Below are 27,085 nucleotides of genomic sequence, written 5' to 3'. Positions count from 1 at the left end.
CGCACGCCCATAAAATCCTCCTCTTCGGAGGGTTTAGAGGACAGGGAGGCTGTGGACAAGTGACATAGAAACAGGCAGGGAGGTTGTGATGTGCTCAAATGCACTCTGCAAAAATATTACAGAGACGACCCGAGTCGGACGCCTTGGGGCGTGGGGGCTGGCATGGTGTTTCCATCTCCTCAAAGCTCAGAAGCCACATGCTGCAACGGCCCCATGATAACCCCTCCCATTTTATACGGTCCTCTAGTTTTCAAAGTACATCCACAGTCTCACATGGATATCACCCTGCTATTTGAGGCTGAGATCATCCCCATTAGACAGATGAGGAAAACTGAGTCTCAGATAAAGCGAGTTATGTAGCTCCAGGGCAATAAAACAGCAAGCGGTGGGACGGGATTCAAACCCAGGTGTCCTGACTCCAGCATTTCCTCTTGCCCAGCTCAGTATGAGAATCACCTGGGAACCTTAAAACCAACGAGCCAGCCAACCAACCAACCTATCTGGGCTCCACTCCAGGCCAATCAGATCAGACTCTCCGATGGCAGGGCACGGACATGAGTATTTTAAGTGCCCCAGTCAACTCCAGTGTCAGCCACGGTTGAGAACTGCTGTACCTGCGGGGTGAGCCAGCACCATCTGCCCCGTCCCAACAGCGGACACCAGCTCCGGGCTACAGCTGAGGGGCACAGAGAGGGGTGGCAGGAGCACCCTCACCCGTGGATGAAAGAGAATCAGACCCCAGGGAGGGACGGCTGACCCACAGGGGGTCAGATCCAACCCACGTCCAGAATGCCCTAGGCTCTCTCCAGGCAGCCTGCCCTGCTTCCGCCCAGAGAGGGCAGCATAACCTGGGGTTGAGCAGCACCCACACTCTGGAGTTAGGGGTCCCAGCCTGGGCCATGGAGATTGGGCACCTCTGTAGATTTTTCTCTTCATCTGTAAAGTAGAGCTCATAGTGCCTCCTTTATGGATTCATGAGGACTAACTGAATTAACTCACTTCCAGAGCAGCAGACCAAATGGCCTAGCTAAATGACCAAATGGCTGGCTGGCCTTGGCCTTGGCCTGGTGCAACCTAGAGCACTCTGGCTAGGGCAGGTCTGCTTTGGGGGACGTGCTTTTCTTCTAAGGGGAGAAGCTCATCCCCCACCGCCACCACCCGTGAGGGCCCCAAGTGTCTCTGCCTCTAGAAGGAAGGTCAGGAGGGATATGGGTGGAGCAGAGCCACCTCCCTTCGCCTCCTGGCAGGAAAGCGTCAGACTCCAGACACGGAAGAGGGACTACCGTGAAAGGTGGGGCTCTCTGCCCTGTGCTAGGGAGAGGAGGGAGCGGAGCACTCCTTTCCCGGTGGCCCACTGCAACGTCGAAGAGCCCCCTGCAATTCGCCAGGGGTTAGGGGCCCCCAGAACACAGTGGGTTGAGCTCTCGCATAGAATTCTGCTTCAGACATCTGCCTTCGGCTCAGGTCATGATCCCAGGGTCCCGGGATCGAGCCCTGCATCGGGCTCCCTGCTTTGCGGGAAGCCTGCTTCTCCCTCTCCCATTCCCCCTGCTTGTGTTCCCTCTCTCTGTGTGTCTGTCAAATAAATAAATAAAATCTTTAAAGAAAAAAAAAATTCTGCTTCAGAAATAGGGTCCACATCTGCGCATGTGTAGTCAGTCTTTGTTAACGTTGCTGTTCTAGAAGCCAGTTACTTGGGCCCCTTGGAGAGCAGCACCTGAATTCTCAGGCAACAGTGTGGTGAACATGCTGGCGCACACCAGCCCTGTTCCCTTTCCTTGAGGCCCTGGGGCTGTCACCCCCCCACCCCCCCGCACAGAAGGGAGCTCTCCTTATTTTAGGGGCCAGAAGACCGCAATTCCAGGGTCTCCCTGTTCTGCCTCCCTCTGTGATGCACCTGAACTTGGGAGAGAGAAAGGCACTCGCTCTACCTTCCTCCCTCGGTGCCCACCCAGGGGCAACCGAGGGGCCCGAGCTTCATTCAGCTGGGAGTCCAGGGGGAGACACCAGATTCCTGTGGTTTTACTGGAGGATTTCGCCTGGACTGGGGGCTTTAAGTTTCCCTAGGCCAAGGCCACTTGAGGGAGGACATTCCCCTTCCTCCTGACCCATCCTTTTCATTCCCAACCCAACCAAAGCCGTGCCTGCCCCTTCCCAGGCCCTGTTCCCAGGAGTCAGGGACAGAGCTGGACAGATGAGACAGGCAGACCCCAGATCTCTTTCCCAGGGAAGCCCCAAAGACTCAGGCAAAAGACACACGGTTTATTTTTCCTTCCTTTAATCTTAAGCAAAAGAAACACGGGGGTTCAAAAATAAAAATTTCTTTTTCCCCCCTCCCAAGCCTTGCCCCCAGCTCCACCCCTGCAAGCACCCTTCCTCCCCAGCTGGGACAGGAGAAGGCGAGGGTGCAGGCAGTTCCTGCTGGGGAGGGGGAAAGCGGGGGTGTGCCGAGCTCGGTGCTGGTCTTTCCAAATATAAATACACGTGTCAACACTCCTGGAAAACCCTCCCCACCCACCACGCAAGGCTCTCCTCTCTCTGCCAGTGTTTGGAGAGGGGGTGGGGGCGGGGGTGCCCGGCATCGGCTGGCTGGGGGTTACTGCATCCGCTGGCTGTGTACCCCACGGGCCTCCTGCTGCTCGTTGTAGAAGAGATGACACTCAGGGTCCCCCCGGATGGTGGGGGCTCCCTGGATCAGCTTCCCAGTGTTGGGATTCACACACCAGCACTCCCCACGCTGCCCGTTCAGAGACATCTTGCACTGAGGAGAGAAGAGGACGTGCAGAACAGCCCTGAAGCCAGCCCCTCTCCTACCCTTCACTCAGCCTGGGGTTTGCTGAGCAGCTCCAGGGCGTGCAAACTAGCACTGCAGGGCGGTGCTGAGAAACCCTGACCGAAATCCTGACCATGCACCAGGGATCTCGCTAAAATGCGGATTCCCCTTCAGTAGGTCTGGAGCAGGGCTGAAACCGCTTGGCTAACAAGCTCCCACGTGACGCGGGTGCTCCTGGCCCACGGACCACGTTAGCTAGGTGTTGGGGGATGCCCAAGTTGGAAAGACTCCGTGCCCACCCGCAGGGAGGTCCCCCCCAGTGCGGGACCCAGCAGACCGGGGTTTAGTTATAGTGTGAAGTGAAAACCGCATGTAATGGTAGCAGTCAACACTCGCACGGCCCTAGTGTGGGCCCTGCACTGTGGGAGTCATCTACACGCTGCTCACTTACAGTTCCTAGCTCTCATTTTTTAAGTTAATTTATGTATTTATGTAAGTAAGCTCTATGCCCAATGTGGGGCTCGAACTCTCAACCCTGAGATCAAGAGTAGCATGCCCTTCCGACTGAGCCAGCTGGCGCCCCCTACCGTTTTTATCTAGCATACACGTTCATTTAATCCGCACAACCGCCTTGTGGATCAGGTACCATTATTTCAGCACTTTACAGAGGATCAGAAGGAAGCACAGATAGGTTAAGTAACTTGCCCAGTGTCGCACAGCTAGTAAGAGCCCTAGCTGAGATGCAGAACCCAGCCAATTCCTGTCCCAGGGTCCCTGCTCTTCCCCATAAACTAATTAATGACCATGGAAAATCCCTTTAGTTACCGGGAAGGGACAGGACACAGCCTGTTTTTCATTAGCAGAGATCACTATTTCTTCCTTTGAGCTCCAAATGTGGTAGTCGGCTTACACTTAGAGGACACACAGCTTTGAACTAGGCTGGTATTTCGAGGGGCAAGATGCCTGCCTGGGCTGAGGGAGGTAGGGAAGTGAGGACCCCCCCCGGGGGGGGGAGGGGGTCAACAGGGGCGATTTCTCAATGGTTTAAATCAGTGATTCGGGAAGTGTGCTCCATGGACCATCAGCAATCCCTGGGACTTTGTGAGAAATGCAAGCTCTTGGTTCTGGAATGGTAAGGCCCAGGAGTCCCTGCCAGGAGATTCTAATGCTCAATAAAACAGTGAGAAGCATTAGTGTAACCCCGCATCGCTTCTCCCAGGGGCTCCCGCCCAAGCTGGACACCAAGGGCTGATGGCAGGTAGCCGAGGAAGTAGAGTCAGCCTCCGACAGGCCTGGCAACTGGTATCCCCATGCCCCCCTCAGCTCTCAGACCCCAGGGGATGATGGGGGGCGGGGGGGGCAGGAGCAAGGCACAGCCGGGGCTCGGGGCCCGGGGCCAAGGATAGCCTCTCTCACCTGTTTGAGGTTATACAGGCCGTGCTTGTCACAGTTGGGGATGTGTAAGGAGTACAAGTGCTCCAGAGGGCCCCGCTCATCTGGAAGGTGCATGGTGGAGATCCGCTCCAGGACCTGGTCCAACTCCTGCTGGCAGGGGGTCTGTGGGCGCAGACAGGGACAGACGGGCAAAGAGGATGCTCAGAGGGAGACTGCGCTCACGGAACACTGGTCCTGGGTACAACCTCAGAAAGCAGCTCATGCGCAGGGAAGGGATGTTCCCCCGGCCACAGAGCTAGCTGGTGGAACCAGGGACTTCCGAAAGTGCTCACTAACATGTCATCGTGCTACACCCCAGCCCCTAAAGAAAGTCACATGGATGGGCGTTTTCACCCGTCTTTCATTCTGTGTTAATGGCTTTCGGGGGCCAAAATGGGATCTACTTGGAAAGGTGAATTCAAGTGGCGGTCTCTGGAGGATCTCTACCCCGACCCAGTGGGCCAACCTCCATTCCTTTCCATCAACCCAACCAGGACCAAGACCCAAAACAACGGAGCTGAGCTGAAGGGGTTGGGGGGGCAGCCGAGTGAGAGGAACACATCCCAGCAAGCTCGAGCAAGTTCAAGTGAGTCCATGTCCATCTCTAGCATCCATCTCCTTGCCTATGTCCTGAAGCCAAGCAGAAATGTGGAGGTGTCAGAAGGACGGGACTTCAAGAACCCAGACACCCAGGCTCTTTCATAGCCAAAGATACTGAGGGCCCCGAAAGAGACCCTGATGAGCCTGAAGGTCCCTGAACATGCCAGTGGCAGAACCAGAAAGGAAAGTGCTTTGCCTACAGTAGGACATGGATGGTACTGGGTGTCCTCCCCCACCGAGAGACCTCCCACCCCTCCGAGCAGACCCGGCCCCTCTGACCCTGGCAGGTGGCGGCCGCAGCTTCTTGGGTTCATCCAGACCAAGGTGATGCTTGCCCCCCTTGCCCATCTGCCGGTGCTGCTCGGTGACCTTCTCCCGGAACACTGCCAACTCCTTCATGCCTGACTTGAGGGGCTTCCGGCCAGCACCGCCTCCACCGCCCAAGAGGTTCACGGTCCCGTCCACGTGGTTCTCAACCAGGCCTCCTTCAGAGGGCTCGTCGCCATTGTCTGCAGAGAGAGGAAGGGAAGGAGAACTCTAGGTGCCGTTTCCAGAGCGGTGGGGCCCCCAGGGACGGTCCGAAGCCCTGAAGATGGAGATGATGGATACCCACGCGATTGTGCTAAGCAACTTACAGATTGTGCTAACCAATTTCAGTTTTGCGGCAACCCATGGTGGGGGGCGCTACCCCAACTTCGACAGATGCGCAAGTCAGGGCACACAGAGACGGAGACCACGAATCTGGCATGGGAACATGGGCCCCTCTGACTCCAGCAAAACTCCTGGGAGGCTTAGTGGGTTCTGCCTCCATCCGGAGCGGTGCCAAGGAGCACGGAAGGAGGAACGTGTCTGCAAGGTTCTCACCACGGAATGGGCTTAAGTCCTTCTGGAGCCATCATTCTCCCCTAGAAAGACCTCCCAGCTTCACCCGCCAGAACCGCCAGGTGAAGGTCTTCATCATCTGTGGCCTAAAAGGGCACAGATTGGGTCCGTTTTTTAAAACTACTGCCAGAGATCCCCGGGCCAGGCCATGTCTGGTGAGGGAGTGAGAAGCGGGGAGAGCCACCACCAGAATCTGCAGTTTCTGACACCCCTATTACTCTTCATCTGCCCACCTGCCCCCTCCTCGTGGTGCCCTAATGACTCAGGCCCAAAGCCGCTCCAGGACTGCCCCCAGCGGCCCGGACTCGTTCCGTGTCTGTCCACGCCTCTCCTCTCCAAGGAGCACCTGTTAAGTCTCTTTCAACCTTCCTAAACCACCAGTCCCTCAACAACAGGGAGAGGCTCCTGCTGAGTGCACAGCTCAGGTGGAGGGGGCCAGGAGAGCAGCCCCCAGCTACCACAGGCTCACGCTGGCTCAGGTCGGTCCAGCCAGGGGAGCCCCGCGGAAAGAAGGGTGTGGAAGAGTTGTAACCAGGGAGACAAGTCCTCACGGGCTCTAGGAGGGCCGGGACTCAAACAGCCCCTGTGGACACAGCAGGGCCAACAGGGCCTCGGACCATGGCACCTGGAGCCACTTCCCTGCAGGTGCAACAAGACCTAGACGTGCAGGGGGGGTGTCTCTAAAAAATTTTGCACGTTTTTCTTCCCTTTTGTGTGCTTTTCAAATACTTACAGTCCCGATAATCTAACTGAATGGCTCTTACAATATTTCTACACAAGGGTTTCGGGTGAGGCACTTAGGACCCAGTGGTCCCCTCCGAATTCGGGCACAGCATGGTGCACTCAGATGGCCACCGTCCTGGGCAGTGTTTCACGGTAGAAAGAGCTGACCTGTAAAAGGGGGGCCGTGATGCCCGCTCTGGGTTGTTGCAAGCTGTGGCGTTCATGGGCTCCCTCGCCGACTAAGGGATGGGGACACTCTTGCGCACCCTGGGGAACTGACATATGCTTTCACGGGGTGTGTTCCAGAAGACCCAGGCGGAGTCTGGCCACCTGACTCCTGGGGCCAGTCCTCACCAGCTGAGGCTGCATTCCTTTAGAAAGCCAGCATGTGATCTCCAGACTAGCGAGCCCTGGTTGGTAGGACATGCTCGGGTTAAACCCCAGCTTCCCGACTTTTTATACCAGCTGTCTTTGTCCAGCACATACAGTGTCTCCGTGCTTCCATTTTGTTATCTGAACTGTTAGATACAGGACGGCTGAGAGTATGTTACAGGTAAAGCCGTTAAGACAAGGCCTGGAACACAGAAACCCTGTGTCCTGTTAGTGATAGTACTTTGATGACGACGAAGACGGCAACTGCCTCAGTTATCTGTCATCTGCTCCCTCGGCAATGTGGAACCCGACCAAGAACCAGGACGCAGAGGAAGAGAAGCTTCTGAGCATCAAAACAGCGGTCACTACATCTATGCGTCATCAAGTTCAAGTGCCTTCCTCACAAGGTGCGGGGACACTCAGCCCAGGAATAACACGGCCGGTTCACAGGAGCACGGCTCCAGCAAGCCTGGTCTCTGGATGTCTGGTTTCCAAGGCCACCACAGAATAAAATCAACAAAAGTAAAAGGAGAGAGAAGGAAGGCCTGTGGACAGTGGTGAGAAGTATCAAATGGCAGGGAGAAAAGAGGACACTAAAAAAAAACAAACATAAGAACTTTGGGGATATTTAGTGCATCACCAACAACTCTACACCCACCGATGACCCCTGAGGACTTCCATATCGTGTAGCCCAAGACAAGAGTTGTGTGGATAATGACGATGACCTTGGGATGTCCAGAAAGGGGAGAGGGTTAACATGTCACGTATTCAGCATTTAAAAAAAAAAAAGACTTCTACCCAAAATTGTTAAACTTTAGAAAAATAATAATTGAAATATTTAAATGAGTAAGCCCTCTGAAACCTGGAAAATTCTCTCTAGAATGGCTATCTCCCCAGGGGCTCTGGGTAGCCTGGGTTTTGCCATAAACAAACACACCACAGATTAAATCCTGTTCCAGAAGCCCCAGCACCACCCGCAGGGGATGGCCTATTTGAAGCATCTGCTACCAAGCTGGATGGGAGTTCTGTACCCCCATGTTCGATTAGACCCACCCACCCACCCCAAACTTTCATCAAGCACCCTATCTCCCGACTTCAGCACTACGGACACTGGGACCAGGATTCTTCACTGGGGAGATGTCCTTTGCATTGCAGGATGCCAAGCAGAATCCTGGGCCTCTACCCACCAGAGGCCAGGAGCCCTCCTGAAGTTGTGACAACCAAAGATATAGCCCCGGGGAGGCAAAAATGCCCCCCCCCCCAAAAAACCTCCCTTCAGAAGTCAGGCTTTATCCAGAGGCCTGGAAGTTCCCCAGCCCTGTGCTGAAGACCCCAGACCCCGCATAAGGCAGATCCGAGCTCTACTATATTCGCCTCCCTCAGCTAAGACCCTCCACCACGGTTCCATTCCCAGCACACTTCTGGGGCCCACTTGTCCACCTTCTAGCTTGGGGGGGCGGGGGGGCGGTGCGGGGGGGCAGGAGGTCTTCCCTAGGCATCCAGAGGACTCCCAGGATGCTGTTCCCCCTTCCCCAAGCTCTCCTGGCACTCGGACCACTGACAGGGGACAAAGCAGCATTCCCTGGCTGAGTCCCAGAGGTCAGCCCACGTTTAGCGCTCAGAACAAGGTATCTGAAAACATGTTAGATGAACGAGATGCACCCAGGTAAATATGCATCAGGCCTGCAGGCTCTAGGCAGGGCTGGCTTGTCATTAGGCACAGCACCCACGGGCCTGGGGAATGTGGGGGTCTATTTTAAAATCAAAAGGAAGGGGCGCCTGGGTGGCTCAGTCATTAAGCACCTGCCATCAGCTCAGGTCATGATCCCAGGGTCCTGGGATCAAGCCCCACATCAGAGCGGAAAGCCTGCTTCTCCCTGTCCCACTCCCCCTGCTTGTGTTCCCTCTCTCGCTGTGTCTCTCTCTGTCAGATAAATTAAAAAATTTTTTAAAAATTAAAAATTAAAAAAAAATCAAAAGGAAAAATATGCTTTTAGGTAAATTTTTTTAAAAAGTCAATCTACGATACAGATACATGCACGGTTATAAAATGCAGTTATCAAATATGATTTAACATCTTTTTGTAGAGGAAGGGCCACAAACGCTCAGGCGTCCAGGGTCCACAATCTGAACACAGCCCTGCGCCAGGCCCCAGAAGATGGGAGCCAATGGGGCAGTATGCTCCCAGGAGGACAGAACTAGCTTCCTATCCTGAGATAGCCCCAATCTCTCTGAAGTAAAGGTCAGTTTGTCCGCCCTCACGGAGGCCACCTGGATTCCAGGCTAGGTTTCATCCCATTCCGTTATTGATCCCAACACTGCCAACGAACATGCCAATAAGATGAAGAAATCCATGGGTCCCGTTTGCTGACGCACATGCTGACGCTCCACATCTTGAGGTCCAAGCCCAGCGAAGGGACTGAGACAGCTGACTGGGTAGAGATCAGACAAGCTTGCAGACTGAGAAAGGCCTTGATTCCTTGACTCTTCTATTCCCAGCCAGAGAGGCTCAAGAATTCAGGCTCCAAAGTCTAATCGCCTGAATCCCAGGTGTTCACTTAGCTGTGCAGCCCCAGACACGTTACTTAAGCTCTCTGTGTCTCCACTGCTCATCTATAAATCACGGACAAACAACACCCACTTCCAGGGGGCAGCCAGATTCCCAGAGATGCTGCACGCAGACACAGGGCCAGGCACACGGTAGGAGCACACAGAGCCAGCTCTCAAGGGCTCCCACTTCCCCCCCCACTCGGGGAAGTACCCACGTGGCAGCCCGACACTCAGGCACAAGGGCATCATCACATTATTACCCAGTGCTTCCCATACATTCTCCTATAGGTGACAGGAGCGGTCTGAAGGAAAACATTCCAAATGAAGAACTCCAACTAGAGATGGAATTTGCCCTCAGAACAAAAATACCAAGTTGCATGTTTTTTTCCTGCCCAAGAGTGAGGTTCAGAATATTTATTATGCAACCACTTATGTATGCAGCTCCGTGGGCTGCAGGGCAAAGGTCAGTCTAAGAAATGGTTCTTAGCAGCCCAAATGTCATAACTAGAAAAGGCTTAGGGCTTAGAGATGACCTCCTGGGTCCCCAGAGATCTTCGCCTAAGGATTAGCTGTTCTCTACATAGCGCCCCAGGAAATGGTTCAACACTGAAGCACGGAGTTTGCTGACTATATATGGAAGGTAAAGCTTTTCCAAAGACAAGTGGGGGAGACCACAGAGGGCCTGGAGCGTGAGAACTCCCGTCCTGTGTCCTGCGTCCTGTGTATACTCTCAACCTCATGCACCTGGAGGGGAGCTCAGTTGAGAAAGGCAAGGACAACGAGAGGCAAGGGACGAGTTGCCCCATTTTAAAGACAGCAAACCCGAGGCCCAGAAGGACTACTACCTGCTCTAGAGGAGCATGTACCACCTCTGTGCCATCAACAGAGGTGCTTCACAATCGGCGTGGGGTCCCGACGTTGTCCTCTGACCCAGCCTTACTAGGTGGCCCCGGAGGGCAGCTGGAAGCTACCGCTCCAGGAGAAAGAGCTTTGCACCTTCATTCTGCATTCCAGACTACTCATTAATACCCTGGTTTTCAAATTTAATTTTGGCTTAGCCTTTTTTTTCCCTGACATCATCTTGTTGGATCGTAGCACCGACGACCTGACTCGATGCATGAAAACCCTTGTGTTCGACAGATTCTTACTCTTGTGAAACCACATTTCCTCCCAGTGCAATGCTCTGACCTCTGTGCTCCAATGGACAGTTGGCGATTCCTGATCTACGGAAAACCCTAAAGCCCTCTTAGGAAAATAGGCCCCCCAAATCTAAAAGCAACCCCCTACTTCTTCTTGCTTAGAGTGTGAGTGGGGCTCTGTCCTTATGCAGACCTGGCGAGAAAAGGGAACTTCCCCCAGAACATGCCACATCTTCCTAGCAGATGACTATGCCTCCCTGCTTTCTTCTTGTCTTTATTCTGAAGAAAACCTAGCCATTTCCCACCTTCTCCTTAGCCTACTTCCTGATGATCTGGAAATCTAAGAGCCAGGGGCCCCACAGAAAGGATCTACTCTGACCCTGAATCGGTCATTCCCTCCTATGGATTCACCTCCTTCCATAGGTACCGGCATTCCAGACCCTGTGAGAATGGGATTCCCTTCCGAGCAATGGGCCAGTGGGAGGCTGGCCGCCTGCCCGGTTCCACTCTCGCTGGGCACAGAACTCACGTGCCTCCTGCTTTGTTGGTTTCTCCCCAAGTGCACTTAATCTTGACACATGTCGGGCAAAAGAATTAATGCTAACTCCCATCTTCCTCCTCCCTCGTGGACAACTTCTCCGTTAACATCCATATGGCAGTGGACAATTCATTAACAAAGTCAAATGGGCAAAGAACACCAGGAGTCAAGAGGCCTCCCCACGTTGCTGCTTCTGCTTCACCTGTGACATTGGCCAAACCCTTGAACCTTTCTGAACTCTCACTTCTCCAGCGTGAAAAATGTGAATAATCATCCTACTCGAGCGAGGGCTACGACTTATCATTACCATTTGCCCAGTGTTGGCAAAATCAAGCTCCGGAAGAAACGTGCGGACAGGTGATCTATTTCTTAAATGGGTAAATGGAAGATACACGCACCAGGCAAGGGTGGGTGAGACCTGATCTGTAGGACGGCCATACGCATGTGGGGAAGAAAGTTCTGCAATACAATCTGCATGTTCCTTCCAAAGTCTGATGTTGTTGATCATATGAATTCTGTATGTCGCTAAACATCACAGGTCTCTGCCATCTGATGGAAGTCCTTGGGCAAGCGTGGATTTGCCTAAGTTACTTTAACTTCACAGAATTTATGGGAAGGAAGGAGAGGAAGGGAGGGAGGGGGAGAGGGAGGGAGGGGAAGGAGCTCATAAGGACCACGCACGCACAGAGGAGAGAAGGCTTGTTGGTACTCACCAGCACACAGGGGACCCAGCGCCTTCGGATGGCTGACTGTGGCCCCCGTGTGCAGTAACACAGGCCACCGAGGCTGGGGTGGGTAATTCAGGCCACGTGGGAGGTGGGGGGAGGGAGGCAGGCAGCAGTTAACAGTGGGTGGGGAAGGAAGGGAAGCTTCTGTGGTATTTTTCGGCTGAGGTCCTTTGTCTCTCTGGGGAAGTGGCCTTGTTTACGTGTCTCCCTCCACCCTTTCTTCTAAAGGTCAGAGGCGGCAGGCCACACTGGCCTCTCACGGGGGAATTCTGAAGAGTGTGCACATGGACGTCTGCTGTGGTGGAGGCTGGCACCCGGGGCACATTCCAGCTCCGGGAATGACGTTCTCCTGGTCAGCCCATCTACCCTCTGCTGACACCCAACTCCCTTCTAAGCTCCCTTCCCATTCTCTCCCACCCTCGGAGGCCCTACTCAGTGCACAGCGCCAGCAAAGCAAACCTGATGTCTCTCAGATGCCACCACGTTCGGTGAGAAACCCTCTTGGCAACAGACCAGGAGCCCCTCAGCGTGGCTTTCGCATAAAAGGAATCCCCTTGTGGTAGGAAATAGCTGCAAGCAGCCTCTTCAGATGTTCCCGATCCAGGCATCATCCAGGCTGTGTCCCACAGGAGCACTGGTCACTTTCACCTGGGCATCATCATCCTGCACTCGGAAGAGTGGCAGGCCTAGCGCCCAGTGAGCTGTGGCTGAGCCCTGAAACTCCGGGGAGGGGAATGGCCAGTGGCCACGCTCACGCAGGGAAGGAATGGATGACACTAGAGATTATGCACAAAAGCAGGGCATTGAGCCCACTGCTGGCCAAGCCATCCTGAACTCTTTCTGGGTTCCCTTCAGAACGCTACCTCTTGGGTTCAAAACTTTGGCAAACTAGTTCTAGCCCAGCAGGAAGAAAAGTGCTGGCCTGAAAGCCAATGGGTGGGGGGGTATGTGTGCAAGGTTCTGATCCCAATGCTAGCACCCTGCCTGGGATTCTGAGTGATGCCCAACAGGGGTTTAAGACGTGTAGGCTTCAATATATGGGGGCACCTGGCTGGCTCAGTTGGTAGAGCACATGAGTCTTGATCTCTGAGGCATGAGTTCGGGCCCCACGCTGGATGCAGAGATTACTTATTAAAAAAAAAAAAGAGAGAGCTTGCATGGTCAAGATGTGTAGGGTTCAACATGCTCATCTATAAATTCAGGGAGTTAGATTAGGGGAACGGTGCCCTGTCATGACTGTTTATCAGAAATCATCTGAAGAACTTGGTCCTGGACTCCAGCCCCCTGGGGTTTACAGCAAGCCTGGGTAAAGGTCAAGGACTCTGGGGATTTTTAACAACCCATCCAAGTTCTGGCATTTCCGAGACCCCATTCCTCTGCGTTTCTCGCTCTCCTGCCTCAGTTTGCTGAAGAACTTCCTGGGGATGGGAGAACGATGCCTCTTCTTTTTAAGAGATAGGACTTCACATATACACTCTGGGAAGATACAGCCTCGAGAGCTCTTTCCATCCGTAGACTCATGGGTTCATAAACAGACACATATGCATGCTTGGATGCACACAGGGGGCCCCTTCTTGGCCAAACATCATGGAGATTTCTAGAGCATGCCCTCACGACGCCGTCTCCTCTCGGGCTCCCCGAGTGAGCAGAAACAGCACAGCCTCTACAGAGCTTCCCTGCCTGTGTGCTCTCTAATGGGCTGCTTTATAAACACCAGGGTCATTCCTGGAATCACAAAGACCTGGGGCGGGTCAGCACTGAGGCACACCGTTTGAGAAAACAAAAACAGGCTCAAATTCAGCCAAGGTCCCCTGGGACTCTGTGAGCCAGGCTGTCCTTGAAGAGCCAGAGAAATTGAAAGCAAGAGGGCAAACAGCATTATCAGCTTTCACCCCTTTCCACGGGTCCCAAACATGTCTCCTCTGGCTCAACTAAAGCCGTCCAAGAACCTGGCAAGGTGACCTAGCCGCCGAAAGCCCAAGGGAGTAGAGAGTGTGCTTCAGTGCAAAGTTGGGGCAGGGGCTACAGGAACAGGAAGAATGCACCCGACCCAGCAACTCTACATCTCCCCGACATGTGCACAACGATGTGCATTACAGCATTACCTGTAATGGCAAAACACGACCAGCAACCCGACCCAGAAGCCTTGCAGCAGGTGAACGGAGAAGTAAGTTCAGTAGGGTCAGTACAATGGAACACTACACAGCAGCTGACAAGAATTGCTCAGACCTGTGATCACTCCTGTGATCTATCCAACATGAACAGATCTCCAGACCTAATATCGACAGAGGGAAAAAGTTGCAGAATGAGACCTTTTTGCACATGTAACTTAGTTTCAGAGAACAACTCTAGATGTTGGCCATCTATTGACGAATCTGTTTAGCCAAGGAGAAGAAACACAAAGGAATGCATGCTGGTGGCTGCCTCTGGGGACAAGGGACAGCAACAAGAGGCTGGTAAGGAAGGCCATTGGGAAACGTTTTTTTGTTGTTGTTTGTTTTGGGGGTTTTTTTTGGGGGGGGGAACGTTTTTTTAAAGAGACGTGAAGCTGGGACGCCTGGGTGGCTCAGTCGGTTAAAGAGATGTGAAGCCAACAGGACAAAATGTCCACCACTCCCAGTTCTCGGGGGCAGACTGGTGTTATTGCATGATTCCTATTACTTGTCTGCATTTTTACCATTTTATTTTTTTAAAGATTTTATTTTTAAGTAATCTGTAATCTCTATAGCCAACGTGGGGCTCGAACCCACAACCAGGGATCAAGAGCTACACGATCCACTGAGCCAGAGGGCACCCTGCAACCATTTTCTTTAAAAGTCACTTCCCTCATCACACTCACTCCTCCCTCTCCTTGCCAAGGAGGGGTATCAGTAAACTTGGGGTGCCTCTGAAAGCCCACTGGGTGCAAGAGGGCCGAACATGAGTGACATGGCCAACTTCACTGGCACTCTGAGGCCAGCAGTGTCACCAGGGTCACCTGCCTGCCAGAAACTGACCCTGGGCTCCTGGCCAGGTCTCTGCGGCATGAAGAACTAGGAAATGAGTCAGAGCAAAGACCCAAAAGAGAGGGGAAGACAGTCACAGGGTCAAAGAGAGGACAACAAAGAAATCAAGATGGTGCAGGCCTGAGGATAGAAAGCCAAGGGGACGAGCTCATCCCGGCCCAGCCCGCAGGGCCCCGGGGGGTGCCCACAGGTGTGCTGTGGTGCAGGTGCCCAAGGGCCAGTCATGCCCAGTGGAAGAGAGGCACCTGTTCCAGCTCCTTGAGGCCCAGAGAGGTAAGAGCCTTAAACTGAAACAGAAGCGATCCAGGATAGAAGCCACCCGAGAGTTCCACAGGAAGGACTGAACCAGGTAACACATTGCAAATGGGAAAGAACTGCAGACTTGCTCCGGTAGAGTTTAGGAGGAACCTTTCAAGGAGGAAGGACAATATGGCTTCCAAGTGTCCAAAGGCCACTGGACCGAGACTATGAAGGCATCCCTGAGCAAAGCACTCTTTTATTTGACTCAGCTTCCCTCACAGCTCCCTAACCAGAGTGCACTGGCAAAAAGCCTGGGTCCCTGCTTTCTCTTCTTCCTCCAAAGGATGGAGCTTCTTGAAGATGCAAATTTGGACTTCGCTTCCACATCGCTTTAAAGAAAAGTATGAAAAAATGAAAGGAGGGCAGGAAGGACATTTGGTGCACTCCATTTGCTTTTCTGTAAGAATGAGATGGTGCCTTCTTCTTCTGAGTCGGAAGGAGATACCCGTCAAACCTGATTCTCTTCCTTCTGTGACTCTATTCACCAGCAAGGGCTCTCATTATTTCACGTTGAGAACTTCCCAAAAGCCTTGGTCAAAAGGCTAAAAGAACTGCCCCGTTTACTTGCATTAAATTTATATACACCTCTACTGATTTAGTTTCTTCATAGTTAATATTCAACTTTTTAAAATGCTTCTCTTGGGGCGCCTGGGTGGCTCAGTTGGTTAAGCGACTGCCTTCAGCTCAGGTCATGATCCCAGGGTCCTGGGATCGAGTCCCGCATCGGGCTCCCTGCTCTGCGGGGAGCCTGCTTCTCCCTCTCCCACTCCCCCTGCTTGTGTTCCCTCTCTCGCTGTGTCTCTGTCAAATAAATAAATAAAATCTTTAAAAAATAAATAAATAAATAAATAAATAAATAAAAATAAAATGCTTCTCTTGGGGCATCTGGTAAATGGCTCAGTCAGTAAAGTGCACGACTCTTAATCTTGGAGTCATGAGTTCGAGCTCCACGTTGGATACAGAGATGACGTAAAAGAATAAAATAAAATCTTAAAAAAAAATTGTTTTAAATAAAATGAAATGCTTCTCTAGCTCCCCTCCAGGATGAAAAAGCATGGTTACGAGTAGTGGGACAACTGCGTCTTTACATTCTCGCACCCAGCACACGGTATGCGCTCAATCAGTGTGTAAACATCAGGACAGCTGACTCCCTGAAGACCATCCCACCGCTCTCCGGCCTGGAGTATCGTGTTGTATTTAATTTTCACTTCTCTGGCCTCTCCCTCACCATCCAGGCCCCACAGCAGCAAAAGAGACCAGGAGTTTAAAAAAAAAAGGGCAGTCAGCAAATGAAATAAGGAGGTGAGAGAGAAAGGACGCTTCCCTCTCCTGGGACCCACATTCAAACAACTGTCCCTACACTCCATTCCGAGGCTATGACCCCACCGACCACCTCCCAGAGTGATAAGAGACCAGGTCCTACCCACTCGTCTCCTCCCACCCTCCCCTTCCGCCCACCTCTTCTCCATCCCCAACTGTTCCCAGAGACTGCGGGCCTGACAAACTGAACCCGGAGGGTGCAAACAGAAACTAAAAACCTGTGAAGATGTCCAGGATTGCCTGCCACACTCTCAAAACCAGCACAAGAAGTGTCCTGAATATAAATAAGTGTCTTTAAATAGGTCACCGTGCTTTTCTTTTTCTTCAACTAAAAGTTCACTAATTGTGTCTGATAGAAGACGGCATCACATCTGGGGTCTTCCTTGGTTGTGCTCTCTTGGCCGGGAGGCAGCAAACAGAACCAGAGACAACCCGCAGAGCTTCAAGGGAGAATCCTCACCTCTGGCGCATAAACAGGCCATGCTCTCAACCACTGGCAGAACCATAATGAGTGACCGTGGCATCAAAGGCCAGGACTGCCCACTGCAAAACCCTCTACCACTAACCCCATTCTGGACTTTCCAAAGGGCTGCCATCCAAGGAAGCCACACCACACAGAAGAAGCCATTCCTCCGAACTGGATCCTTCAGTCCCTGTTCTTAGTACACTTGGCAAATCAGAAAACACGGGAAAACAGAGGACTTCTCCTTCCGTTCTGTGTGTTGAGATTAGAGGAAGAAGGAAGGAGAACCAGTATGACATCATCTGATTATCAGAGTTTCTGTGCTAAGCGCTTTGTGTACAGAACTTTGTTTTATCATCAAGCAATCACATGAGGTTGATAATTTCTTATTCCCTCTCACCTTGATCAGAAAAAAAAAAAAACCAGGGGCGCCTGGGTGGCTCAGTTGTTAATCGTCTGCCTTTGGCTCAGGTCATGATCCCAGGGTCCTGGGATCGAGCCCCGCATCGGGCTCCCTGCACCGCGGGAAGCCTGTTTCTCCCTCTCCCTCTCCCCCTGCTTGTGATCCTGCTCTCACTGTGTCTCTCTCTGTCAAATAAATAAATAAAATCTTTAAAAGAAAAAAAAAAGCCATAGTGTTCAAGGTCAACTGCACAAAGTCACGTCGTCAATGGCAAAGCCAACACAAAATCCAGGTTGTTCGGCTTCATAACTCTTAACCAGCCAGGATGGTGTCCAGTCATTAGCGTCATCTAGGGAAAGACTCAACCGGAAGCTTTTAACCCCAGGGCTCTATTCCTTCTGTTCCCGGTCACCTCATCCCCTCATCAGGGGACCTTGTCTTCCCTGGGAGGGAAGTTGCCAGTCAGATGCCAGCCCACCCCACCCCACCTGGAAAGCCTTTCTGATCCGGTACACCCACCCCAACCGGGCTCCCCTTCCTCCCAGTTGCCATACTTCCTGCCGCTGTTGCTACAGAAACTACCCAGCCTTATCAGGCAGCTGTTGAGGCAGGGCCCGAGGGGACTGCCATTTTCATTTTATCTTGGCCTCAGGCACTTTAGAAAGCAACTGCACCACCCAGAGGCAACTTTGCACCTCCATCCAGAAGTCAAGACAATAGACCTGAAAGAAACTTCCTGGGGAGCTGCATAAAGGAACATTTTTGAGAAGTTATGCCTTAATTACCAGCTCCCCGGGGAAAGAAGCTTTTCTAGCAGCAATATATAATTCGCAGCTGCTTTGCATGCGTGAGTCTGAGGGAATGGGGCCCTGGGCTGAGCATCTGGAGACCCAGACTCCACTCGGTCTGTGCTTGCCTTGCTCGGCACTGGAACCGGAATGCAGCCTCAATTTCTTCATCTGTCAAGTGGGGAGAATCCTGAGGCTAAAACAGAGCTGGAAAAAACAAAACCGAAAAAACCCTACGGGCACTTTGGTCAAAGTTGATGATGTCTAGAAGAAAGCACTTCAATTATCATTATTTTGTCCTTTACCCCTTGGGACAGACCCTTTGCTCACTGCAGCCCACAATCCAGCTCAGATCCCTCCAGCAAGAAGGCCCCACCTCCTTGACTCTTTTCAGGGGTTCAACACGCTAAGCCCCCGTCCCAGTCCCACCTCCCCAACTTGCTGAGGCCTTCCTGGGCTCTGAGGCCCTCCCTCCCTGACTTCCCGCCTCCCAGGACTCAGCTCCTTGAATGAAACACAGGTTGACACACCTATACCCACCCACTAATTAGAAACCCCAGGCTCTGCTCTGCTCAGGCCAACTGAACGGGGGCCCGTGGGCCAATTCTCCTGCCCTACAGCTGGAGGCCAGCCAGGCCCTGCTCCTTCTCCCCAATCTCTTCTCCTGCCCTGCCTCCCAACAGCCAGGAAGAAATGCGGGGCTGGCAGCCAGAAGGGGCCCCACAGGCTGCCAAGTGCCCCCCCCCACTAAAAAAAAGGGGGGGGGAAGAGAAACAATTTCTGACTACAGTCGACTCTGTATTTCTTTCCGGGGGAGCCGGCTTTCTGAGCAAGGTCTCCCTCTGCACCCTGACACCCAGTAGCTGAGCCAGAGCAGATCTTCCCCGGCTTTGTTAAATAAAGGACAGGAGTGGCCAAGGAGGGACAGGGGCATAGGGGGATGGTCCATTTTCCAGGAGGATAAAAAAAAAATCCATAGCCCAGACACTCTACTCATTGTGGAGGTGGAGGTGGGGGTGGGGAGCAGTTATCCTGGAACCTGAAAGCCAACAAGTTTCTCTGAATTGACTACCCCATCTGTAAAGTGGGCTTCTCCTCTGTGTCCCCCTCCCCACAATCCTGAAGGCCCTCAGAGTCTAAGGAACTGGCCACCTCAGATTCCCAGTGGCAAATACTGTGCTTTGTCCCAACCATCCTGGGTTTCACTACAAGCCTCTGCTGACCCTGAAGATTCAAGCATCCCCCTTCTCTGCTTCCTGGGGCCTCCCCTCCAGCAGAGGCTCCAGAACACGGTCATTATCATTATGCCCAGACAGGGGGTCACTCAGAGGGTTTTCTGGGACCACAGATGGAATCAGACATTAGGAAGAAGCTCAGTGCCCAGAAAACTCTCTCCCCAACACCCCCCCAATCCAGCACTCCTGTGGAGAACCCACCAACCCCTTCGAAATGAGAGGCTGCTCCCCAACTCAGGAATGCGGTCCACTCTGCAGATGGCGTAGTAAGGACACGTCACTTTTTGGATAGAACATCCAATGTCTTTGCCAGGATCACGTTCAACTTTCTGGCACCGGAGGCTCAGACAGGATAGATGTGAAAGCCCATTTTCCTGGAGCAGGAAATGGGTGCCAAGGGGCCTTCCCTGGCTTGGACAACTCCACCACTGCGCACCCTGGTCCATGTTCCAGGTACTAAGTGTGCTAAGACCAGGCTGGCTCCTACCTGACCCTACTGTTCTGAAGCCTGGGTCCCTGCAGGCTTCCTGTAGAGGGCTGTCCCTGGGGGAAGGAGCTTCCCACCCCTGAACTGTGGCCTCAGGGATCCTCTGCTCCTCCGAATACCTGCAGTTGGACGGCTGGGTCCTAAAGGTTGGCTGGCCGGGTGAAGGTAGAACTCAGCCCTGTCGCCAGCTTATGAGCAGCAAGCCCGCACAAGTACCCAGTGACCCAACCCTGGGGCCACTTCTGTCCCCGCAATCCCTCCACCCCCAATTGAGGCGTTAAAGGGTGAAGCTCCCAGACCAAGAACGGTCAGCCCCAGACATCAGGGCATGGGCCCTAAAGAGCACTGCCTAACTCATCCCTAAAAAACGGAAACCTGCTTACCTCAGACCACTTGTTTGACACAAATCCACTTATACTGTATTTAAAGTACAGTTGCCTTACCCTTTCTACAAACAGCTCAACTACGGTCCATGCAAGTAGGCCAGAGGTATGGATATTTCCATTTTATAGGTGAAGAGATGAAAAGCAAGTGATTACAAAAAAAAAAAAAAAACCAAAGTGCTTAGCTTTGTCTGTATTATCTAGCTGTCAACACACACACACACACACACACACACACACACTTGCGGGCGCCACCCTATGGAGTTGGTGCTATCAATATTTGATTTACAGAGAAGGAACCGGAGGCTCAGGGAGAACATATCTCTTGCCTTGGGTGGCTAGGATGTGGCTGGTAACTGGGCTTTGAGCCAGAGCAACTTCACACCACGACGGGGCCACGAAGCACCACGCTAAAGCCTCCGGGGAGACGCATGTCCCGCCCGACACAGCCCAGCGCGGGCTCCCAGCGGGCCAGACGCTTGCCAGCACCACAGCTGTCCTCAAACACACCCCACTGAAGAGAGACAGTCATCCCCGTTCCACCAACAGGTAAACTGATACTTGAGGAAGGCCCACGAACATCAGCACTCAGGTTCTCCAAGTCAGATCTGCAAGGGACCCCGGTTCCCACGATGGCACAGGCCAGGCTGCCGCCCCCCAGCTCTGTTCACCACCCCTCCCCCGGGATCCTTTTGTCTCTCCCGATTGCTGCACACTGGTCACCTCCCTCTCTGAAGTCCCCAGGCCTTGGGCCGCCCAGTGGAGTTGAGGGAATGCAAATAGGCAAACCTGGCCCGTACATGGCAGGTGTCCAGGAACAAACTTTCTGGCTGACAGGGTCAAAGGCTTTTGCAACCAACAGCCCCCCTCCCTTGCTTGACCACGGGGCGGAGGCGAACAGAAGGAAGGTCAGCCTCTCAACTCATGACTTACCTGCTCAGGCGTCCCCTAACTGAGCCTCAGAGTCCACACCTGCGAAATGGAGGTAAAAAGCCTCCCTCTCTCCCTCACAGAGCTCTTGGAAGACAGGAGACAACGCAGGCTAGGAAGCCAGTTCATGATAGAACAAGGACAGATGCGAAGGCGACCGAACCCCTGGCAGGTGCCTGCCACCTCAGCAAAATGCTGGCCAGAGACAGCAAGGAGTAGAAAGGCCTAGAACATCTGCCAAGCAGAACACCAGCTCCCCTGGTGACTTAAAAGCATAACCTTGCTCCTCCCTGCCTCGGTTACAGGGGGAGCAGCCCCAGCACAAAGCCCCTTGGGGATATGGCCCCTTCCCCCCTCCACCCCACCCCACCCCCACCAAGCCCAGCCCCTGTACTGCCACCAACCACCCTCCTCATTTCAGGATCAGATTCGTTTCCAGCACTCTGATCCCCATCACCTACGTGGTCGCCACCTACCTGGATTCCTGTGGAAGGCTGGGGTAGATCTATCTTCCATGCCATTTCTCAAGCCTTAGCATCCAGCCAGGTGTTCAAGACACAGCCATAGCGGGAGAGGCATAGGGGAGCCATGGGGGCCAGGGGACCGGGGGGGGGGGTGGATAGGAAAGCAACATGGAGAAAGCAGGGGAGGAAAAGGAGGCTAGGAACACTAAGAAGGGACAGACTGAAACGAAATGCAGTCCCTGGTGATGGAGGCTCTTCAAAAATAGTAATAATAATAACCAAGCCCTTTGTTGTTGGTGGTGGTGGTGGTGGTGGTGGTACCGTGTTGTCGTATGTGAGGAGGGTCAACAACAAAACCAAATGTGGGCATAGCCTGCGTATTTTCTGCTCCTCCTTCATTCCCTTCAGCAGCCCCTGCTGGGCACCCCCCCGCCCCCCCCCCCAGGTACTGTCGTCCTATTTTGCATTTCACTGGAACCAAGAATTTTTGGAACTTCCTCATATCAAAATTTAGCAACTGTGCATCCAGTTTTCTATGGCAGAGAATAGCTAATGTGAGACCCGACTAGAAGCTAACCTGATAAATGGGCTACAGTACTGGGATTCTAAGTAAGCCCTTGAATGCTGGACAATGGGGACCAAATATGCTCCTGCTCCCAAGTAACCTGCAGGCGTCTTTCTAGGACTCACTTCCACGGAGTTCCCTAACCCAAAGGAATGATTGGCCTGAAAATTTTAGTTTAAAGCTCAGTGCTAAGGTAAGCTAAATCTTTGAACCATCTAAGTTTCCCTCTTCCCTCTGCCTGCCAGGAAACTCAATAGTCCAAATGGGCCAAGAACCATTGCATAGATAGACCCTCGCGGTGGTCACGAACACATAGATTCCTCTTTCCCCCAGACACCACCACCTATGCTAATTCAGAGATTCCTTAGTCCTGTTGTTGTTTTTTTTTAATATAAGGTCCTTTGACCTTGTTACACAGGATTTTTTTTCTCTCAAAGCTTCTTCAAATACCTTGTCAGAAGAATGGATGGGAATCTATTACCGCACAAAGGGAACTATCATGGTGAACAATGTGGACATAGGGGAAGTGAGTAAGGAGATGGCAGGCAAAAAACCTTGATTCTGCAACTTCCTCAAATTCCAGCCCTCCGAGCACAATGGCAGATGGAGGCAGCCCGCCCAACACTGCCTGCAGGGCTGGTTCCGACCTGGAGAGCCACAGCCTCCAGACCAGACCTCCCTCCGAGGCCAGAGTGCACACAGGCACACCCCGCTTGGTCTGGTGGCCCAGGAACGACACGTGTCCCTCCCGGAGACCTAGAAGCAGTTGCTCTCAGCTCCCCCATCTCCTCCTTCCAACGCACCGTGGTGACGCAGGCGGAGCAGCTTAGCAGAGCTAGTTCTGGGTGTTCTGTCCAGAAGGGGGGAGGGTGGTGGAAGGTAGTGGTGTTAGCAATCAGTGACAGTGGGTCCCACTCATTCCCCAAGTCTATTTTACGACTTTGAACTCAGTATGCAAATTTATGCAAGACAAGATGCAAAGCAGCGCTTTGAGCCAGAAGTCCCATTGCTTTTCTCCCCTTTTCTGAAGCTGCACTGAACCACTGTAAATCAGCGCTCGCCTCTGCCCCCCTTCCTGCTCCCCCAGCAACTGCAGATGCAAAGCCTCCTCAGACCCGCCCGCCTGCCCGCCTGCCTGCCCTGGGACTTTGAATGCCTGCACATTTCTATAGCACCTTTATATGTGCAGCCGGCCAGACGGCCACTTGGGCGGCTCCGCCCCTCGGCATAATCCCAGGCATTGTACGCGGCAGGGAAGGAGGCAGGGGAGATGCTGAGGGAGCCAGTCCGCCCCGCCGGCCCTGAATTCTGAAAGGGAGCCCACTTCCTCCTCTTACCCCGACATTTCTAGGCACTTCTGCCCACTCCACCAGCAAACACACCCACACACTGTTAAGATCCAGACCTCCCCAGATCTCAGGGTGCCCCCCCTCCCATTTTTCTTCCAGGCTCACTCACCTACTCCAACCCATAGTCTGACTTCTAAGTTTCTCTGAACCAACCAGTCCCAACCCATCACCCCCAAGGGATGGAGGCTCAGCACCCGCAGATGTGCCCACCCCCACCCCCTGTATCCCAGCCGTCCCCAGGAAGTCAGCGACACAGCCCCTGAGTCCTGGGAACAAAGACAAAAGAGCTAACAGCAAAGCCGGAACTGCTGGGGTTTGCTGCCTCAAAATAAGAGGGTATGTTTAAAATTCTCAAAAGCAACCTGCTCAAAGAGGAATGCAGTCTGGGATGGGAGAGAGCTCATTCTTCAGAGAGGGGAGAAAAGGGGATGGGAGATGGAGGGGGGAGCCTGCAGCTTTCAGTGCTCTGGTCTCCTCTGGGCCACATTCTGTGCACCACCCCCCAACCGGGACCCCAGGGCTCTCCACCAGGCAGTGCCACATCCCTGCCCCAGCCCAAGACCCTCTCCTGCACAGAAGCCTCAAAACATGTCCCTCTCTTCCCTGCACCCCTGCCAGCCCAGGCTTCTCCCTGCAGTGCCCCCTTTCGCCCAGCCTTCCTCACACCTCTGGGTCACTTCTTTCCAGGGTGCCCACCCGGCTTCCACATCTAGCTCCCACCCCCCACCCCCAGCGTCCCCTCTTCACAGGCTGGAGCACCAGAGAAAAATGCGGAAGGCGTCTGTCTGGGCATTGGGAGGAGAAGGCTGAGGAGGCAGCTGGGGCTAGCTGGCGGAAAGGAGTCCCATAACCAGGCAGAAAATCCAGAGTGACATTCTTCCCATGAACTCACCCTATTGTCCCTGGGCTCCCCTGACAACTCCCCCCTTCGGGCTCTAGGGAGGAGTGAATGGGGAGAATCCCCCGCATCTGTTCTGGGGCTTGGAAGCAGGAGAGCTGGTTTTCAGGCTGCCAGTGAGAAGGATGAAGGGTGAGAAAAAGTACAAGGTTTAGGGAGGATCTGTATCACGCACTTTATTAAGACGGTCAAAATCCAAACGAGTCTATGAACTTGGAAGCCTTTGGAAAAGTTCATCCTGCTGAGGAAGATGTTTAGTTTGTCAGAGTTCAGCTCAAAAAGCACAGTACCTCCCTGGTGGGGGAGCTGGGGGGCGGGCACGAGGGGGCCACGGAGGAGGAAGGCAGGGCCAAGTCTTTTCCTTTTATTATTACTTTCTCAGAGAAGCAGGAGGGAAGGGTTAACTTGGAGGCAAGGCGGGCAGGAAGGGAAGCAAGCGGAGGGAGAAGAAAGGGACTCAGGGTTTCTGCTAGCTCCCTCCGAGGAAGCCCTAACTGGCTCCGCACTCAAGGTCAAAATGTGCCAGAGAAATAGAAGAAAGATTTCAACTCTGACCCCCAATTCCATTCCCAAGGAGAACAGGGAAAAAACAATAGTTGGGTAGAGGAAGGTGGGGGGCAGAGGGTCTTGTTGTGGGGGGACAGGACTATGACCACAGAAGGTTACAAGCAAGCAAGAACGTTTTCACTTATCCCTTTTCTGTCCTTTCTATTTTTTAAAAGCTTGAAGAACTTGGTCAGACTCGCTTGCTTTTTAAAACAACAGCGGCAGGCAGTGGACACATTTCCCAACTGTCTCCAAGAAGAAAGAAAATAATTACAGTCTCCTCCAGACCACTGGGGCAGGAGGCTTTTGTAATTTTAAAAACAAAAACCAAAAGTGAGATTCTGACTGCCTGGTCGTGTCCCTCAGAAACCTTTTGGGCGGGGGGGGGGGGGGGGGGGTGATGAGGATCGCTTACAAAGACTCGCAGGGCCCCAGTTCCACCGGACAGGAAGAATCCCCCCCCGGATTAGGACGGGAGTAACACCTCCCCGTGGTCAGAGCAGCCGGGTCCAGCGCCCAGGCATCGTCCTGCCTTCCGCCCTGGGGCCCAGATGCTCAAGTGAGCAGCACGGCTGCCCCCGCCCCGGGACTGCAGCCGGCGACCCGGCTTAAGTTACACGGACTGAACTGCTGGGCTGAGTCTCCCAGATGCCCCCCTTTTATTGTTCCACCCAACAGAGAAGCACGGGCCTTCGCTCTCCACGGAACAGAGCAGCGCCCGTTTGCATTTCTCCCCTAAGCAACCCACCCTACAAAGTACCAACTCCTTTCTTTCCACCTCACCATCCCAGACAGAAGAGTCCCTCGATGAGCTGCCGCCTTCTCCTAGAGCCCCGCTCTCACCAGACGTCCCCGAAGTCACTGACACCCGCCAGCCTCCGCCCCCCAGCAGCGTCCTCCAACGGGACCTTTCCAGGAACCTTCGGTCGGCGGTCCCCGACTCAAGCTGTGCCCCGAGTAAGTCTCAAGTTTTTACTCCCCCGGGTCTGGCCAACACCCTCGTCCCCAGGAAATCCCCCCTCCAAAACAGAAGTCGAGGTACGTTCCACCCGGGGAAGACTACGGTATCAGGGATGCCTCTCCTCTCTGCCCGTTTATCCCGACCAAACCGGTAGCAGGCAGGGCTCTCCCGCACGCTCTAACTCCAGCTCCCCTCCCCGGGCCTGACTTTCGGGTCCCCCTCCCACGCAGTCGCCCACACCCGGTCGAGGACTCCGCTGTCCGTCCGCTAAAGCGGTCGCGGCGCTCCCGTCGCACGACTCTCCCCCACGGAACGGCCCCCGGCCCGCGCTCCGCTGCCCTGCAAGTTTCTCCGAACTAGTTGGCCCAGTCCGCGTTACCTGCAACCTGCTCGGGGCTGGCGCCGTACTCGGCGTCGCGGCGCTTTTCGCAAGCGCCCTCGCCCAGGACCAGCGCCTGCAGGGGCAGCTCGGAGCCCGGGTGGGGGTAGCAGCGCAGCCCCTGGGCGCAGCGCGGGGTGTAGACGCCGCACGCCTCGCCCTCCAGCCGCGCGCACACGGAGCAGCAGCCGCAGCCCGGCTCGCGGACCAGCTCGGCGCAGGGCGCGCGGGCGTCGCCGGCCGCCCCGGACGCGGCGGCGGCGGGCGGCGCGGCGGGCGGGGGCCCGCAGGCGGCCAGGCGCTCGGGCGTGCAGGGCGGGCAGCGGAACAGCACCTCGGCGCGCACGCCGCGGCCGCCGCCGGCGCCCAGCAGCAGCGGCAGCAGCAGCAGCGAGGGCGGCAGGAGCAGCGGCAGCGCGGGGCCGCCCAGTCTCGGCAGCATGTTGGCGGTGGTGAGCGCGACGGCGGCGAGCGAGCGGGCAGGTGGCACGGCCCTGCGAGCGCGGGAGCCGCCTCCTCCGCTTCTTCCTCCTCCCCCGCAGCCGCAGCCGGGTCCTAAAGGGCCCTGCTTCTCCCCGCCCCCTGCCTTCTCCCCTCCCCCTTTTGGAGACCACCCCCTTCCCCCGACGCTCCCGCGCGCCGGCCCGTGAGTGCGCGCACGCCCGCTCGCCCACCCCCCGCCCCCATGCGCTTCCCCGGCTCTGTGGGTCCCCTGCACCGCCGCCACCACCACCACCCCGCCCTCCTTCCCTCCACACCCTTCTACTCCGGGCTCCCTGACTCCCGGGGAATGCGAGTAACTTGGGGGTTTGGATAGGGTCGGCGCGGGAGTGGAGAAAAGTGGGTGCTTTTGTCTCCTGTTTTCAGTTC

The 27,085-nt window shown here is 54.2% G+C and overlaps 1 protein-coding gene across 2 annotated transcripts; it reads right to left on the bottom strand.

Moving 5' to 3' along the window:
* Positions 1–2,261: 2,261 nt before the first annotated feature.
* Positions 2,262–26,805, bottom strand: IGFBP2 (insulin like growth factor binding protein 2). Of its 2 annotated transcripts, none has more exons than XM_045868030.3 (4): positions 26,216–26,805; positions 5,087–5,316; positions 4,190–4,330; positions 2,262–2,761 (listed from the first exon to the last, which is right to left on the bottom strand). In XM_045868030.3, the coding sequence occupies exons 1-4, from the start codon at positions 26,655–26,657 to the stop codon at positions 2,597–2,599; spliced, it is 978 nt and encodes a 325-aa protein (XP_045723986.2). In that variant the 5' UTR covers positions 26,658–26,805; the 3' UTR covers positions 2,262–2,596. The 2 variants fall into 2 exon arrangements, with proteins under 2 accessions (XP_045723986.2, XP_045723988.1); XM_045868032.3 differs by lacking the exon at positions 26,216–26,805 and adding an exon at positions 21,530–23,470.
* Between the last annotated feature and the right edge of the window lie 280 nt (positions 26,806–27,085).

This window comes from Mirounga angustirostris, unplaced genomic scaffold (assembly GCF_029215605.1).
Source record: "Mirounga angustirostris isolate CCGP_5_RB_7025 unplaced genomic scaffold, mMirAng1.0.hap1 SCAF_3, whole genome shotgun sequence".
Classification (NCBI taxonomy): domain Eukaryota; kingdom Metazoa; phylum Chordata; class Mammalia; order Carnivora; family Phocidae; genus Mirounga; species Mirounga angustirostris.
The sequence above is the reverse complement of the archived record's forward strand: the minus strand, read 5'-3'. Positions and strand labels throughout refer to the sequence as shown.

Coding starts and splice junctions, on each gene's coding strand:
- IGFBP2 (XM_045868030.3), bottom strand. CDS start 26,657: ATGCTGCCGAGACTGGGCGGCCCCGCGCTGCCGCTGCTCCTGCCGCCC. Junction 5,317..26,215: donor CAGCCCCGAGCAGGTTGCAG/GTAACGCGGACT, acceptor CTCTCTCTGCAG/ACAATGGCGACGAGCCCTCT. Junction 4,331..5,086: donor TGCGGCCGCCACCTGCCAGG/GTCAGAGGGGCC, acceptor CTGCGCCCACAG/ACCCCCTGCCAGCAGGAGTT.